Genomic DNA, 18211 nt, shown 5'->3' with positions numbered 1-18211 from the left:
TATCTTCTCTATGTTATCTATTTGACCCGTTATAGATAAAATATAACTCATCCATAAGTAAATGGATCACTTCAAATCACAATATTTCTTAAACATGCTCGGTCAGTGGTTAAGGTGTTAATCTTTGCCCCAATCTCATCACGTCAGTTGGAGTTTCAAGAAACAACATCATTGCTCGATCTAGTACTAGAGTTGAATACCATGCCCTTGCACATGTCGACGCAGGGGTTCGTTGGATTATCAATTATGTATGTTATGCATGAGTTATGTTTATTTGTTTGTGCTCCTCTCACTTTGTGGCGCTACAATATTGTAGCTACTTATTTAGCCGTCAATCCAATATTTTTATCAATGCGCAAATCATCTTGAAATCAATCTATACACTATTCAGATTCACAAGGTGTGATACGTTTCTATTACGAACCAGCTTAACGGGTTAGCGTCCCCTCAGTTTGCGTATCTATGATTCCAGTGGTCCGTTAGTGATCCAAATTTGCTGTTAAAAGAAAAAGTTTAGCTTTCTAGTGAATGTTGGAATAGTCACATGTTAATTAGTCAAGTTTGTTAGTGAAGGTCGATAGCGGTTAGTCAACAATCTGTCGACGGATTCAATTAGTTTGTTAATATACATGTCTATAATTACTTTGTTAATATACATGTCTCTTAAATATAACATTAATCAATCAATAAACCATATATGATGTTACCACCAAGATGTCCACAAAGCTACTTATCATGTTGGATCAGGGTAGGGGAACATGATGAGGTAACCATCACCTAGCCTTTGTAGGTCTGAATTTATGAGGAACAAATAGAGCAAAGGGGGTGTGCCGGGTGTCGAGGTGCACAAATCGAGTATTTTTCTAGCATCTGGTTTCGGGTGTGGAACCGGATTTGGGTATGATTGGGTATGATCAAGTTTGGATATAAACACTTATTTTTTTAAAATACTTAAATTATATTACGATAACAAAAATATACTCATGTACAAATTATTTAAATATAATTGTATTTTTTACTCAAGTACAAAAAATATAATACGAATTATTTACTTTATAATATGCATTTTTTAAGAATTTAAATATAAAAGTTGTGAAGTAAACATAAAAATATACTTTTAAGATTCGAGTATCCCATCATGTATTAAAATAACGGTATCATGTATAATCGGATTCGTGTATAGGGACATTATAATCGGTTTTGGGTATAATCGGGTAAGATTCCTAGCACTGGTGTTGAGCTTAATATGTATAAAAACCATACCTTACGGGTATGGTCGGGTTCAGTTATGGCTATGAAAAAACCGGGTTTTTTTTTTCAGGTACAGGTTTTTGTGCATCACTAGCCGGGCGGGCTGTCTCACAAGACCCATAATTTTTTAGGGCCCAATATTTTGCTTTTCTTGTTATACATCATTAGGGTTGTTCACGAGCCGAACCGAACCGATCTGACATTTGCCCGTGCTCGGTTCGTTTACAAACCGATCCGAACCGAACCGAGCGTTTTTTCAACCGATCCAAAGTCGAGCGAGCGTCTTTCGAGCCGAGCATTTTTCGAACGAACATCGAGCGAGTATCGAGCGTCGCAGAATAAATAAGGAAAGTGACGATGGGAGTGCTAGTTATTAGAATAAAGTGTAGTTTTCGTCCCTGGTGTTTCGTCCAATAGAACACAAGTAAAAATTTAAAAAATAACAAGGAATACAAAAACACTCAACTAGGTTCTACCGAGATTAACTAAGCAGGAAAATAAATCGTCGACCAATTGAAACATACCCTTGTTCTATCGGAAGCTTGAAATTGAATGAATCGATTGAAGCAAAACCTTGACGAGTTGGCGTCTTGGCGAGTGGAGATGGAGAAATCGAATTACGGTGGCCAATGGGGGGTTTTGATTAGGACCTTGCACTTCTGAATCAAATGGCGGGTTGAGACTTGAGTATTGATCGACACTTCACATTTTAGTATTTGAAATTTTGACTCAATTACTCAAATGGACATTTAAGTATTGGATAATGGACTATTGGTATTGGATTTCAGTTCTAGTTACTTAAACGAGCTCTATTTGGATCTTGGACCAAACATTGTTAATGTTGGTCTCTAGTCATTTCATTAAAAATGATACACACAGACACACACACACACACATATATATATATTAAAAAATAAATCGAGCCAACTGAACCGAACTGAGCGGACCTTTGCTCGTGCTTGGTTCGTTTACAAACCGATCCGAACCGAGCATTTTTTTAATCGAGCCGAATCGAACGAGCAAATTCCGAGCATTTTTCGAACGAGCATCGAACGAGCGTCGAGCGCCGAGCAATTTGAACAGCCCTATACATCATTATTCTATCCGAGTTTTAAACACAAGAGCTAGTAAGACCCTCTTCACGCCACTTGCAATGTCACAGACTCGAGACTTGACAACTCTGCTTTTTTTCTTTCCGCTCACTTCTCATTACTCTTTGTTTCGTTTGTGATTTACACATTTCACATTGCCCAAACGAGACAACAAAGGTAAGAGAGCTCATCTTTATAAATTGAGAATTTGATCTCTCATTCAAGTACTCCTTGAGCCTAAATAAAAAAGAATAAAAAAGTTTACCTAGTGCTTGAATAGTTGAACCCAATATAAAGAGGGCTGAGCTAAGTTGGCTCGATTTATAAACGATATGAGCCCAAGCTCAAAATTTAAGCTCAAGCTAAAATTTGTGTCAAGCCTGAGCTAGCCTTGGCTTGGCTCGTGAATAATCTATCGTCGTACCAATGAATCTTCTTTATATACAAGTTCTTATTTCAAAGGTCTATTTAACTAGTAGCCTAGTAGCACAAAACCTTTATAAAATACAGACTGGCCCTAAAGGATAACATAAGGATATGTAAAGGAACACTTTCTACCCGGAGCTCGCTACTCCAAAAGATAATACATGATCACTACTCTAAAGGCGTTAACATGTCCGTACGCCTGGATCCGCCGTTGGCGGGAGTAGGGGTGCAAATGAGTTGAGTCGAGCTCGAGCTCATTTAACTTATGAAAGCTCGAGCTCGACTGATTCGAGATTTGCTTCTAAAGCTTGAGCTCGGATCGTTCACTATTTATTAATCAATATATAACTAGTAATTAATATTATTTAAGTATATTTATTATATTAATTAAAATTTAGATAAATAGTGGGCTCCTTTAGGCTCGCGAGCCGGCTTAAACCCGATAAGCGAAGCTCGCTTGCTGAACATACTTGTTTTTAGGTTCGGGCTTAAGCTCCTTTAAGCTCGGCTTATTTCAAGCTTTTTTTTAAGCCTAGCTTGGGTTGTATACACACGAGAGACAATGGTCCAAAACAACTATTTTACAAACTAGGCCAAACAAGATATACGACATGACTACAATAAACACATTAAATGGTGAGAATGACCTCTCTTTGCGAGTATGATGCAAGGTCTAACCCTTGTGACGAGGTCATTGATGTTGCTCTATCTCTCAAATGAAGTACAAGGAACTTCTAACGCAAGTTCCACACAAAATACCAGAATGATCCCTGAGTTTAAGTTACTTTTATCACTTCAGTTCAAAAATAAAACTTTTTGTATTTGTCTCCGAGGTTCTATTTCTATTGTCATTTTAATCCAATTGGCAAATTGGGTTAGAATTTTCTGTTAACTTCTCCTCATTTTTGTCGTTTTCCCCATTTAATTTAATTAATATATATTATGGCATAAAACGACGATTATACCTTTTATTTAACAAAAAATTTTAACTCAGTTTGCCAATTGGATGAAAATGACAACAAAAATGAAACCTTAGAGACTCAGATACAAAAAAAAATTATTTTTGAGCTGAACTAGCAAAAGTAACCTAAACATAAGGACTATTTTGGCATTTTACTCTTTACATTTCTAAATTTTATCTCTTCTACAATTTTTGTGACATGCTTTGCTTTCTCGTGGGTACATGTCGTGTGTAGGTAATGTTCTTAACCTCACGTGATCCTACGTTTGTTGTCTGGCTAGAAAGAGTTAATTACTGTTTTCGTCCCTGTGGTTTGTTAAAAATCACTATTTCAGTCTATTAGTTTAAAAATTGCGATTTCAGTCCCTGTGGATTCACTTTCGTAACCATTTCAGTCCACATCGTAACCATTTCAGTCCCTGTACTTAACAGAAAAATGGATTGAAATGGTTACGAAAGTGAAACCACAGGGACTGAAATGGTTACGAAAGTGAAACCACGGGGACTAAAATCGCAATTTTTAAACTAATGGACTGAAATAGTAATTTTTGACAAACCACAGGGACGAAAACTGTAATTAACTCGGCTAGAAAAATGCAATGTATTTTAATTCTAGTTTATGATATACTTTCTGGAACAAATTTACTATATCTCGGTGGCATATAAATGAAAGATCGGTGGTCTATACTACCGACCAAAAGTCAAAACAACCCTTAACTCTTGGCCACCGATAAAAACGACCCTAGACTTTCAAAACTAACATTGACACGTTCTACACCTTCTAATCTAACTTACAATAACATAAAAGATTACAAATAATGCCACATGACATGCTCTCCTTCAATCTCATAAATTTTATTTATATTTATTTAATAAATTTCTTTTAATATTAATATTAATTAATAACCTATATATATCACTTATTATTATCTTTATCTTTATCTAAAATTAATAAATAACTTCAATTTTGCAATTTAGACCCTTTGTTTTTTTACTTTTAACCTAAAGTTTTTCATCTTTTGCAATTTAATCTCAAATCTTTCTTATTTTCAATTTTGGTCCACCATACTTTTTATCTTTCCCAAGTTTTTCGTTTCGTTCTAAATTTTGTGAGTTAACGCACCGCAACGTGCGTGTGGGGTTCAACATTTTTTCGTATATTTTTTTTCCCGTTTGACTGGACCGTCGAGTCACATCTATTTTTCTACGTTTGACAAGTTTGTCTAACACGCGGTTCCTGGATGGACTTAGTTATTTTTTTCTATGTTTTAGGTTTCGATTAAATTTCTCAGCAACGAGCGTGCGTGATTCAAAGATTTTACGTCTGCTTTTCGTTCGGCGTTATTTTTTTCCCGTTTTTATTTATTTTGTTTTTACGAGATTTTTAGGTGTTGGTGGTCGCTGACTATGGTATAATATTGCTACTACTTAACACAGTTTTTATAACAACCGTTGCAACGCAGGGGCTTAATACTAGTTACCTTTTATAAAATATCATTTTTACTACTTTAGTTTTAACTTTTTAAATTTACCCTATGTATTTTTCATTCTTTAGCTTAAAAAAACAAATGTTTAGTTTCTCACATGGTTATTTCTATGTACATGTCGGTATAAATTCGCGTTTTAACGTTAATTTTTCGGAAACGAGTTGGGTCAAATATAATGCGCTTTCATGCTTATTTTTACGTATGTTTTTAGCTGGTTTACGTTTTGACGTACATGTCACTATAAATTCACATTTTAACGTAAACGATATAAACACGTTTGACATTAATTTTTTTCGGAAATGGGCCTGGTAAAATATAATATGTTTTCATGGCTATTTTTACGTGTTGGTCTACGTTTTAATGTAATCTGTGTTCGGAAACGAGTCGGTCATATACAATAAGTTTTCATTCGATTATATAAATTCGAGTTACTGTACGTTGCTACGTCTTGATACAAAAGTTAGGGTAATGTAGTGGTTACGTGGAACCCCTCACTAAATGAACCAACCTGGGTTCGATTCTGTTTCTTATGTAACCGCAATGTTTATATAGGTTACACTAAGTTAAATCGGAGCGTTTTCATACAGTTAACACATCACATAATGTGCCGATAGCTCTAAACAACCAGGGTGTTGCGTGTGGTTCAGGGAAGCAGTTTTCTAATGGTTTTTCGTTGGCCCCTTCAACAATTTATTTTTTAATTATTATTTTATTATAGTATTAAACTTATGATAATTGTCTATTTACCACTAAAACTAGTTTAATACCCATCCGGTGGACGGGTATATTAGTGATATAATGACAATGTCAAGTAACAATCATGTAAGCTAAATAACAACCAAAATATGTTTAAAAAAATCAAATTATTACTCAGTCTTCTCTTCCCATGGTATTAAACATATCAAATGCTCATGATGGAAAAGGAATTTTTAATTTTTTGAAAGGTGAAAGGAATTTTTATTGATCCAAAAACATAAAACAATATACCGGGGCAATTAAGGGAGCAACAACTTCAATAATTGTGAAGCCATTGATATAACTGAATTTGATGAAATTTTAGCATGCACTCCGATGAAGATATTCTTGTCGTTCTTGCATTTGGTGACAAATAATACACCCTTAAAAGTTAAAACACATAAATTGTACATAGCCATACACATTATTTAGATATCTTTGTTTGCGTCACATTCATTGATTTTCTCTGAATGTCTTGTTAATTTAAAAGGTTAAAAGTTTTAGCAAAATGATGATGTGTTCTTTCGCAACCTTTTTGAAGTTGGACCAAAATCATAGTTTGGCTACATGAACCATTTGTATGATAAATTCCTTATATTACGATTACAGAACAACATTATTATAATAACAAAGCAAGTTCAAGATTTCGCTTATAATCGATAATCGATCTTTCAAGCATTTATAAGAATGATATTTCAAAAATTGATCACTCAAAGCTACCACATAAAAATAATGAATCAAACATAGTATAAAAGATCTCATATACCCCCTCCCACAAAGAACAAAAAAAAATATTTTTTTTTCTAATACTGGTATATAGATAACTTCATCCATATTTTGATGGAATTACTTATACACAAAAGGTTCTTTCATGTTGTTACTATTTTAACGATTATTATTACTAATTATTTTATTTGCCCTTCAATTTTCAAACACTTTAATCTACAAATTATATACGCTTTTAATCTATTTAGTTTGATTTTCTTTCCAAACTTGCATTCGTTAATTAAAAAAAATATTTGGTTGTGTTTAGTTTGGTATAAATTTTGTTAACAATTGGTATGTTAATTAAAAAAAAATATATTTGGTTGTGTTTGGTTTGGTATAAATTTTGTTAACAATTGGTATCTTAATTAAAGAAAATATTTGGTTGTGTTTGGTTTGGTATAAATTTTGTTAATAGTTAGTATAAATTTAGTTAACAATGGAGTTGTATTAAAAAAAAATACATTATTTTTCTCGAGTTTCGATACTGTGTCGATACTCTGATAAACCGCATGGATTCCAACCGAACATTTGTCCGAGTTTTGGTATTGTCAAAACCAATGTGTCGATATTCCTTTTTGCATATTACGACTTTATGTATTTGGGTTTCCTCTTTAAATTGTTATAGCGAGTGCCGCTACCGTAATCAACCGAAATTATACCGACCAAATTCCCGCCAACCCGCTAGGCAGGGGCGAAGGTTTGTTGGTGCCCGGGGGTGCACCCGCCCACCCCAATATTTCGGTTAGAAGTCTATAGGTTTCGATTTTTCGTCCAGAAATTTTAAAAATTATATAGGATCGCCTCCCCCTAGGTAACAAACTTTACTTTAATTTATATATTTTATAATATTTAGGAAAAAATATATAGGATCGCCTCCCGCCAATTATTTTTCCTAAATATTTATACAATATATAAATTAAAGTAAAGTTTGTTACCACTTTGAATGAATGCATTTTTTTAGTTTTATTTGGAACTATTATTATTTGACTTGACCCGAATAGATAGCCGACCCGACCCGAAACATAAAGATAGGAAAAAAAATTGGGTCCCATCACTTTACGCCCCCTCGAAACTTTTGGTCAAGCTCCGCCACTGCCGCTAGGAGCGCGGGTATTCCCACTAGTATTGTTTAAAATCAAACTATTACTTTTTTTTATCCAACTACTAATTAATCAACTATTTCAACCACAAATTATCATTTTTTTTTATTTCAAAAGGCACACATACTAGTAAAAACTATTTTGTATTTCACAACTAAAACCGGAAAAAAAAAACATGTATAAATAACTAAAAAATGGCATCTTTTTAGTATTGAAATGAAATAAAATAACTTATAATATATTTACACAAAATAATGTTCACACTTACATAATGAGCATAACCCACCAACCTATAAAAACCATGTTTGCCGTGCAATGCAACAAATATGTTGTTTGTCTTCTTTAACAACTCCGCCATCTCTTTCCATCTCACATTACAACACCATTCTATTTCCAAATGCATATTACATCTCAATTTCCTCTCTCTCACTTTGTTTTAGAGAGAGAAAGATATGGTGTGGTTCGGGTTGTGCCTAATTCTACTAGCGGTGGTCACTGGCGGCCGAAACATGATGGTGAAGGGAGTGAATGTGAGTTACGACGGGAGGTCGCTTCACATCGATGGCCAACGCAAGATTTTGTTTTCGGGTTCAATTCATTATCCTCGAAGCACTCCTGATGTACGTATACTTATACCCTTTCTTTTATTTGAGCCTGACTCCTTGTCGGACCTGTTATGATATCTGTTTCAGCAGTTAAAAAAATAAATTAATTTATATTAACGATTAAATATCAAAAGTGTTAATAACAAAAACATTTTAGAACACTTGTACTATTAAATCATTATCATCAATAATTTGCAAACGAAATTTTCAATGCATAACCAATTTTAGGTTAACAACCGCGAAAATCATATGATGTATCTGTATGTAGTTCTCAATACCAGAGTGGGATAATTGGTTACGTAATTGTTATACGTATAACAATTAAATCAAAAGGCACATTTGTTTTATGCAGTTCTCGTAGTTCTTTATTTAAAAATAGTTGTGTATTAAACTATTAATAATGTCCTAGTTAGTATTAAGGTAGAGGTTATAAATTGATTAATTTTGGTAAAGTCTCATATAGTAGACAAGATTCTGTTTGGAAAATCATAAATCATAATGTTTAATCTTGTATCTTTTATAAAAGGAAAATTATATACATTTTTTACTAGTGCACAACCACTTTTACTCCCTTCAATTTAAAGAGTTCAATTTTAATTTAATATACTCACAAGATATTTTTAAAGTCTAAGGTCACATGATTTATTTATTTATATTAAATTTAAAACATTTTAAAGAATAAATAGCGGGAAAATATTTACAGAAGAGTTGAGCAACAACGTTTTCTGTCCATATGTTGTGGCAACAAATCACAAGGTTGCCAACTGTCCCTTGTACATTAAGACGATCTTTTCCATGTCTTCTTTTTTGTTTTCTTTTGTTTATATTTTTTGGAAAAAAAATTACATACTTGAACTTGTTTTCTTTTGTTTATATTTTTGGAAAAAAGTTTACATACTTCAACATTAAATACTATTAAATCTCTATGTTTTTAATGTTAATAATATAACCTTGAGACCATGTGTAATGGGCATTATAAGGGCATGAAAAGGTTTGATAATGCCTTCAACACCATTCCTCTTGGACATTATAAGGGCATGAATAGGGTGGGGCATTTCTATAATAATGCCCAAAGAGAAGAAAAATAATGGAAAGTAATAAATGAAATGAGCATTAACCATTACACATTTTTTAAAAGGGCATTATGATGATGATGTGGTGAAAAATGCCCCTTAGTGGGCATTAACCATTACCTATGGTCTGATACTTTTACATCGAATGCACCTGAAGTGTATACCTTATTTAAATCATTTATCAATTATGCCATACGTAATGGAGCTTTATAGGGGCGTGAAAGGTTTTGATAATGCCCTTACACCATCCCCTATGGGCATTATAGGGGCATGAAGAGGGAGCGACATTTCTAGAATGATGCCCAATAAGGAGGAAAAACAAGCAAACTAATAAATGAAAGGTCATTAAGAAGCCTTAACTATTACATGAAGCATTATGATGATGATGTGGCAAAAAATACCTCTTAAGAAGCATTAACCATTACCCATAATCTAATTATGTGTCTTGCTCAAGCATATACTAAATGTAGAAGGGTTCAACCACTTATTTTTTTATATACTTCTATATATATTAACACCAAGTATACTCTTTTTGTATACTTCATATATCAACACCAAGTATACACTATTAGAAAACAAACTTTTAGCGATGAAAAATCACCAACGAATCAAACAAAACCTCGGTATTTTTAACGGATTACTGTCGAAGCAAACACCTTATCCAACAATAAAAATGAGTTTCATATATTTTTCAGTCATTTGTCATGTGTCTCGACAATCACCATTGGATCTCCATCACACGTCCAAACAAAAATTCACTTTCTTTAATAAACAAAAACATAAAAAAACGAATTTTTTTTTTTTATATTTTCGGCGATTCTATGAGTGAATATTATGTCGCTGGTCCGTCAGTGATACGGTCACCGATGATCCAAGAGTATTGTGTTGCTATTGCTGTCGGTGAAAGTCTATAGATTTGTAGTGAGAGTGACTTCCCACATTTTATATGAAGTATAGGGAGTTCTATAAAGTATAAACACTAAATAAAGTATAGTGACTTAACCATGGTTAAACTATTGGCAGATGTGGCCATCTTTGATAGATAAAGCCAAGCAAGGTGGTCTAGATGTCATACAAACCTATGTGTTTTGGAACCTCCATGAGCCACAACCTGGCCAGGTCTCTCTCAAACTCACACCCACGTGCTACTCACGTGTTACCAACTCATAGACATAATTTCATATATACAACACTAATGTGTTTTTTTTTTTTTTTTTGGATTAACTTGTAGTATGATTTTACTGGAAGAAATGACATAGTAAGTTTCATTAAGCAAGTCCAACAACAAGGTCTTTATGTAAGTCTTCGAATAGGACCATTCATCGAGGCCGAATGGAGTTACGGGTATGTATTTATTACTAGAAAACGTATATCCTTTTCGAGTTGAAAATCATTTGGTATGAATCTGTCTTTCAGAGGTTTACCATTTTGGTTGCATGATGTTCCTGGCATTGTCTTCCGAACCAACAATGAACCATTCAAGGTAACCACACTAACTTTGACCCTGAAAGTCAAAGTCAAAGTCAAAACAATAGTAATTCCATTTCCAAATTTGATATTCATATTATTGTTTTGTCATATAATAGAGTAAAATGCCAAAATAGTCCCTAGATTTAGGCCACTTTTGCCATTTCAATCCAAAAATGAAACTTTTTGTATCTGGGTCCATGAGATTTCATTTTTGTTGTCATTTTCATACAATTGTCAAATTGGGTTAGAATTTTCTGTTAACTTTTCCCTTTTTTTGTCACCTCATTTAAATGAAGGGTATAATCGTCATTTTATGTCATAATATATTTTAGTTAATTGAGGAAAACGACTAAAAAAGGGAGAAGTTAGCAGAAAATTCTAACCCAGTTTGCGAATTGGATGAAAATGACAATAAAATGAAAGCTCGGGGATCCAGATACAAAAAGTTTCATTTTTGGACTGAAATGACAAAAGTAACCTAAACTCAAGGACCATTTTAGTATTTTAAAGTATTGTTTTGTCCAATATTATTTATTATGTAACTATGTACACATTAAAGTTAATTTAAATAATTGAATGTTAAAAAAGCTCAAATTAAATCCTAATTTTAAAAGTTGTTTGTTTGGCATAACAAAAAGTCAACAAGTTTGAAAATGTTGTGTTGTGTTGGTGTTTTGTAGTTTTACATGCAAAACTTCACAACCAAAATTGTGGACATGATGAAGGCAGAGAACCTGTTTGCTTCACAAGGTGGCCCAATTATTCTATCACAGGTTTGCAACAAGTTTATTGCTTTTTATATGTAAATTCGCCCCATTTAGTTATAAGATTTAGCTATAAGGAATAATGGAGTTAAATAATCCTAACTATTATTCATTGATCGTTATCGGTCCCAACTACAAAAATCATCGTTGGCAGTCCCAATTATTATGGACCCTTATTAACTGAATCCTAACGTTGTTAGTCATCGGTTGCCGGAAAAACGTTTTTGGCCGGAAAACTCAACATTTCCGTCCCAAACTTCACCTTAGATTGGACCTTTAGGAACTTTTTTCTAGTAAAAGCCAAAATTATTAAAGTCACGGAAAAAACATTTTTTTTGGCCGGAACACTCTTTTTTGGTCAGAAAACTCAACTTTTTTCATCTTAAACATTTTTGTAACCTTAGATCGGATCTTTAGGAACCTTTTTCTAGCAAAACCCTCAATTATTGTGGTTGCTGGAAAACTCCTTTTTTGGCCGGAAAACTCAACATTTCCATCCCAAACCTCTTAGTAACCTTAGATCAGATCTTTAGGAACCTTTTTCCGGCGACCGAAGGCTAACGACGTTAAGGTTCCGTTAGTCAGGGTCCATTGGACGACAATATGTTAATAGTTGAGACTATGAGTGGTGATTTTGTAGTTGTGACCGCTGACGACCAATTAGAAATTATTTAAATCCATTATTCCTAATTATAAACGAGTGAAAACTTTATCTTTTAGATGTAAGTCCCATGACATGATCCCATCCATTTGCAAGTATGGACCAACCCGAACCGACCTATATTGACATACACTAAACAAGTTATCTTTTATGCCCAAACTCGGGTTTGAAAATTATAGATAGAGAATGAGTACCAAAACGTCGAAGGATCCTTTCATGACGACGGATCACGATACGTGAACTGGACCGCGCAAATGGCGGTGGACCAAAACACGGGTGAACCGTGGATGATGTGCAAGCAAGATGATGCTCCGGATCCTGTGGTAATTAGTCTCTTAATCATACTTTTAAAAAATAAAAAAAAATCTTTAATTGCCATTTGACTTTAGAGGTCAAACATTTGTAACTTGCAGATCAACACTTGCAATGGGATGAAATGTGATGAAACATGGAAAGGACCAAACTCGCCAAATAAGCCTTCCATTTGGACTGAAAATTGGCCTTCTTTGTAAATACTTGCTTTCTTACCAACATATTCTCAAAAAAAAAAAAAAAAAAAAAAAAAAAAAAAAAAAAAAAAAAAAAACTAAACTAATGTACATTTAAATTTCTTAAAAAAAAAAAACTAATGTCTTTTTTAGAAAAATATGTATATGAAAACTGGACCCAAGGTCTCATCTTGGTGGCTAAAACATAATTCACTTTTTCTCATGTAATATTTCCTAAATATATATACATTTTTGTTTGGTTTTCTCTTCATTTATATACATTTTTTTAAACTGAGTTGTATATAATATAAAGTATTTTTGGTCTCATAACATCTAAAAATATAATTTATATTAAATATAACTTTGTTTTCATTAAAATTTACATCGAAATGTATAAAACATAAACAAAACTGTACATTTAGACTTTCATTAAACTGTATAATTTATAAAGAAAAACAGCTTTATTCGATTTTGGTGGCTGCGAAGATGAGAACCCGGGGTTATAAATCCGGTTTTTAAAAGCGAAAAAAACACATTAGTTATAAATATACCATAGTTTTTAAAAAAGGTTGTACGAAACGAAACGAAACTCAAAACCCGAACATTACTAATTTACTTATCCGGTTTGTGAAGCTTACAAGGATTTGGAGAAGAACCATACATGAGATCAGCCCAAGATCTGGCCTTTCATACAACAATGTTCATCATAAAGATGAATGGAACCTTTGTAAATTACTATATGGTACTAATATCAACAAATATACAATTTATATACATGTTCAGTAGCGGAACCATGAACTTTTATTACACCTGTCGTCATGTTTCTCAACTTTCGATTATAAACTTAGATTTTTATATATAAAATCTAAGTCTATTTTTAATAGAAAAACATGAGTTGGACCCACTCAGATCTAAAAAGTTCTGATTCCTCTACTGCGCCAATATACATTTATATATTGATTAATTTTGTAAAGAGTAAAATGCACGGATAGTCCCTGTGGTTTGGTGAAATTTCACCTTTAGTCCCCAACTTTTCAAAATTACACTCTTAGTCTCCGTAGTTTGACAAGTTGTTACTCGGATAGTCCCTAAAGCGGATGAAGGTTACTCGGATAGTCCCTGTGGTTTGACAAGTTGTTACTCGGATAGTCCCTGACTCCCTGTGGTTTGACAAGTTGTTACTCGGATAGTCCTTGTCATTTCACACCCACTTAACCAGAAAAACTAACCTCCATCCGCTTTGGGGACTATCCGAGTAACAACTTGTCAAACCACAGGGACTAAGAGTGTAATTTTAAAAAGTTGGGGACTAAAGGTGAAATTTCACCAAACCACAGGGACTATCCGTGCATTTTACTCTTTTGTAAATATGCATGAATCTCATGTACCTTTTGTTTTATGACAGTTCCATGGAGGAACAAATTTTGGCCGAACTTCGGCAGCGTTTATTATTACAGGCTATTATGATCAAGCTCCCCTTGATGAATATGGTATACTCAGACAACCGAAATACGGTCATCTTAAGGATATGCACGCGGCATTTAAGCTATGTTTGCAGACACTACTCTATGGGAACCTCGCGATTGAACATTTGGGCGACAATCAAGATGTACGCGCATATGTTTTATGTTCTATAAAATCTTGACACATTTTATGAATATGTTTGTTGTACCTATTTAAGTTATAACAATTGCGGTTATAAATTTAATTGTATAGGCGTATGTCTACACTGGAAACGCAGGCGAATGTGTTGCATTTCTTGTTAACAACAGTAGTAAAGAAGGTGTTGAAATGGTGTTTCGTAATACTTCGTACACTTTGCCAGCAAAGTCGGTTAGCATCTTACCCGACTGCAAAAATGTAGTCTTCAATACTGGCATGGTACGTTTTTTTTTTTTTTTTTTTTTTTTTTTTTTTTTGTATTTAACAGGTTTGTTTGGGAATCTATGTGATGAGAATATGAGATTAACGTATGTTGTTTGAATGCAACAGGTAAACACACAAGCTAGTACGCGATCAATGCAACCAGTCATAAGGTTCGACTCGGCTCAACAATGGCAGGCCTTTAGTGAAGCCGTGCCTCAGTTTGACCAGACCTCGTTGAGGTCGGATACATTGCTAGAACAAATGAATACTACGAAAGATACGACAGATTATCTTTGGTACACAATGAGGTAAGGTTAAGTAATGTTCATTTCGATTAACTTCCATAAACCAACATAAATTTAATGTTTGTGAACATATAGGATGGAGCTAAACTCATCAGAAGCTCAATATATGCTTCATGTGAACTCTCTTGGACACGTTTTACGCGCATACGTTAATGGAGCTCTTGTCGGTATGAATCTTGAGTTGATTGTGATCATATATGCATTGATAACATACTGTAACTGATAATCGTATTCGTATCTTTTATTTATGTTAGGTTATGCGCATGGAACTCGAAAAGTTACAAATTTCACGTTCGAAAACACCGTTTCTCTATCAACCGGAATCAACAACATTTCTTTCCTGAGTATAATGGTTGGATTGCCAGTAGGTTTCACAAACCTTTAGTCAAGTTTAGTAATTAGTACCTAAAATATAAAGGGAACAAACTATATATGTTACTGATTTTTGGATCGAATGATCGAGTTGTGAAGGATTCAGGTGCGTTTATGGAGCGTCGAAGCGCAGGGTTACGTGAGGTGTTGATTCAAGAACTCAACTTCACTAACTCCCCTTGGGGATATCAAGTAAGCAATGACAGCTTGCAAAATACTTGTTAATAACTTTTTCGTTTTGAACGAGTATACTTGTTAATATCACACACATGTCCTTGTGATATGCGGGGGCTTTGTTGAACGATAAAGGTCGGATTGCTAGGGGAGACGCTAGCGATTTACACAGACGAGGGGTCGAGTAAGGTCTCATGGAGCCAATATCAAAATCCTAGCACTATAACTTGGTATAAGGTGAGCCTTAGACGCCTTTCTTGCCTCAAGTTCATTATTATTATTATTATTATTATTATTATTATTATTATTATTATTATTATTATTATTATTATTATTATTATTATTATTATTATTATTAACATATACTTCCAACATGTTTGTGTTAACAGACAACATTTGATGCACCAGAGGGCACCGAACCGATTGCGTTGAACCTTGGTTCCATGGGGAAAGGAGAAGTTTGGGTCAATGGGCAAAGTATTGGAAGATATTGGGTCTCCTTTAAGACCCCTTCAGGATTACCTTCACAAACATGGTTTGAAACTTGCATGCAATATTTGCTAATGCTTGTATTACTATAATACATTGTTTAAGCATATGTGACAAACAAATGTTTTGGCTTATGTTTGACAGGTACAATGTACCTAGATCTTTCCTTAAACCGTCAGGAAATCTACTAGTTTTGTTCGAGGAAGAATATGCAAACCCATTAAACATTTCCCTAGATACTGTTTCCATCGACAAAGTTTGTGGGCGTGTATCGGATTCACATCCTCCTAGGGTAAATTCAAGGGAAGTATCCGGTCACTACCGATGGAGACCAATGCCTAGAGTTCACCTGCGGTGTCCTAAAAAACAAATTATCTCGAAGATTGTATTTGCAAGTCATGGTAACCCTTCAGGCGACTGCGAAAACTACTCCATTGGGAAATGTCATTCGTCTAATTCTCAACAAGTCGTTGAAAAGGTGAGCTAGCTTATTTTGAATTAAATCCAACACGCTGATCATTTACATTGTAGAACGAATACAACTCCCTTTGTTTGGGGTGTTTTAGTCATTATACGACTACAACACCATTGTAGAATGACTATAACACTTGTTGTTATGGTCTATGACTACAACACCTTTTGTTTAGGGAGTCGTACTCATAACTTTTGCAACCATATGTTGTTACAGTCATATATGACTACAACACCTTTGTAGAATGACTATAACACCTGTTGTTGTAGTCATTCTACAAAGTACAAAGTAAATAACTCGTAACTTTTGCAACCATATGTTTAAAGTTGACTTGCATTCAACACCTTTGATATTTCAGGCTTGTTTGGGAAGAAGGCAATGTTCGGTTTCTCACACGCCAAAATCTTTTGGTGAAGACCCATGTCCAGGCACACCTAAAACACTTTTAGTGGATGCACGATGTGAATAAGTAGTTTGCTTCGTTTGCACACAAAATAGGAAGTAATAAACGCACAACAAGCGATATAAATTACATGCTAATTAACATACTCAAATTCATTTATTGTATATGTTCATTTTGAATGTACATTGATTATAAACTCGTATACAACTAAAGCAATGAGAATGCCAACTACATGGTTTGGTTTTACTAAACAAAATTCGAGTCATTGTTGTCTAAATTTGGAGTCTAGTATATGGTTCATCTCTCGCGGTTATTGAAAACAAGCCCCAAGTTTATTTTGTAGTTGTCATCAACCGAAAATGCGCAACCTATTTAATTGTAATTAACGACTGTTAATATGCAATTAAACTGCTTTAGTATACACTAAAGAAATCGATATAGAAACTCATTTTTTAGTTTCGGTTATGCCCCACAATAACCTTAGTTTTTACAAGTGGTTGTCCTATTGAACCTAGAACAATGGATCTCCAATCCTCTAGGGTGGGTTTTCCTTTATATTAACCTCTTTCTCGGGCTTTAGTCGCATTCCACAATTTGGATGTTGGATCGAAAACATTATTATTGACTTCGTCGAGTCGTTAAAGATGATTTGCAACTGAGATTTATTGTTATGATATGTTCTTAACTTTATTCTTGCATATTGTCAACTCTTAAGACTATAACCTCAAATCTCAACATGTATTTACTTATTAAATGGCTTCTCCACACATTTCATGTACTTTGACCATTGTTGTGAAACTTCACTATGACATTTAGTACCCATGCTCAGATAACAAAGTCTACATATTTATATGTTAGCATGGTGCTGATGGTCTCTTGGCGTTTATCCCCGTTAAAGTGGCGTCATAAAGTGGACATTAGACTATGTGTAGTGAAACAAGAAGGGGAAGCCACATCACCCCTTTAACGCCCCAAACACCATTACACTTCAATGAAAGGGGTGCCAAAGCAAGTCTGGTTAGCCCACTAATGCGTGAGTGGGTCCGGTGCTTTTTCCAACCAGATAAACAATTTCTTTTAGATATAGAAAAATGGATTAATGATTGAAGTTTGGTTAAAACCACTACACACGTGTGAAAGTGTGGTTTAATTAAAGGCTTCCTCATTATGTGGCGCTAAGATGACACTTTAAGACCATGTGTAGTGGTGAACAAACATAATGCCCCCATCATGGGGCATTATCCGACACG

General features: G+C 34.1%; 1 protein-coding gene across 1 annotated transcript; it reads left to right on the top strand.

The window, feature by feature from the left end:
• Positions 1 to 8173: 8173 nt before the first annotated feature.
• Positions 8174 to 17217, top strand: LOC110889514 (beta-galactosidase 6). The gene is made up of 18 exons (XM_022137061.2): positions 8174 to 8439; positions 10521 to 10616; positions 10729 to 10841; positions 10914 to 10980; positions 11648 to 11740; positions 12572 to 12715; positions 12806 to 12900; positions 13514 to 13622; positions 14286 to 14489; positions 14597 to 14761; positions 14873 to 15054; positions 15127 to 15218; positions 15306 to 15415; positions 15523 to 15615; positions 15733 to 15834; positions 15987 to 16132; positions 16231 to 16564; positions 16917 to 17217. Exons 1-18 carry the CDS (start codon positions 8272 to 8274, stop codon positions 17025 to 17027), a joined length of 2424 nt encoding a protein of 807 aa, XP_021992753.1. The 5' UTR covers positions 8174 to 8271; the 3' UTR covers positions 17028 to 17217.
• The last annotated feature ends 994 nt before the right edge of the window (positions 17218 to 18211 follow it).

Source organism: Helianthus annuus, chromosome 11 (genome assembly GCF_002127325.2).
Source record: "Helianthus annuus cultivar XRQ/B chromosome 11, HanXRQr2.0-SUNRISE, whole genome shotgun sequence".
In the NCBI taxonomy this organism is placed as follows: Eukaryota; Viridiplantae; Streptophyta; class Magnoliopsida; order Asterales; family Asteraceae; genus Helianthus; species Helianthus annuus.
Note: the sequence above shows the minus strand (reverse complement) of the source record. Positions and strands in the feature narration are given on the sequence as shown.

Excerpts from the sequence above, each read along its gene's own strand:
- LOC110889514 (XM_022137061.2), top strand. The coding sequence starts at position 8,272 with ATGGTGTGGTTCGGGTTGTGCCTAATTCTACTAGCGGTGGTCACTGGC. Across the intron at positions 14,762-14,872 it reads TAGTCTTCAATACTGGCATG|GTAAACACACAAGCTAGTAC; the intron begins GTACGTTTTTTT and ends TGAATGCAACAG. Across the intron at positions 15,219-15,305 it reads CGTTAATGGAGCTCTTGTCG|GTTATGCGCATGGAACTCGA; the intron begins GTATGAATCTTG and ends TATTTATGTTAG.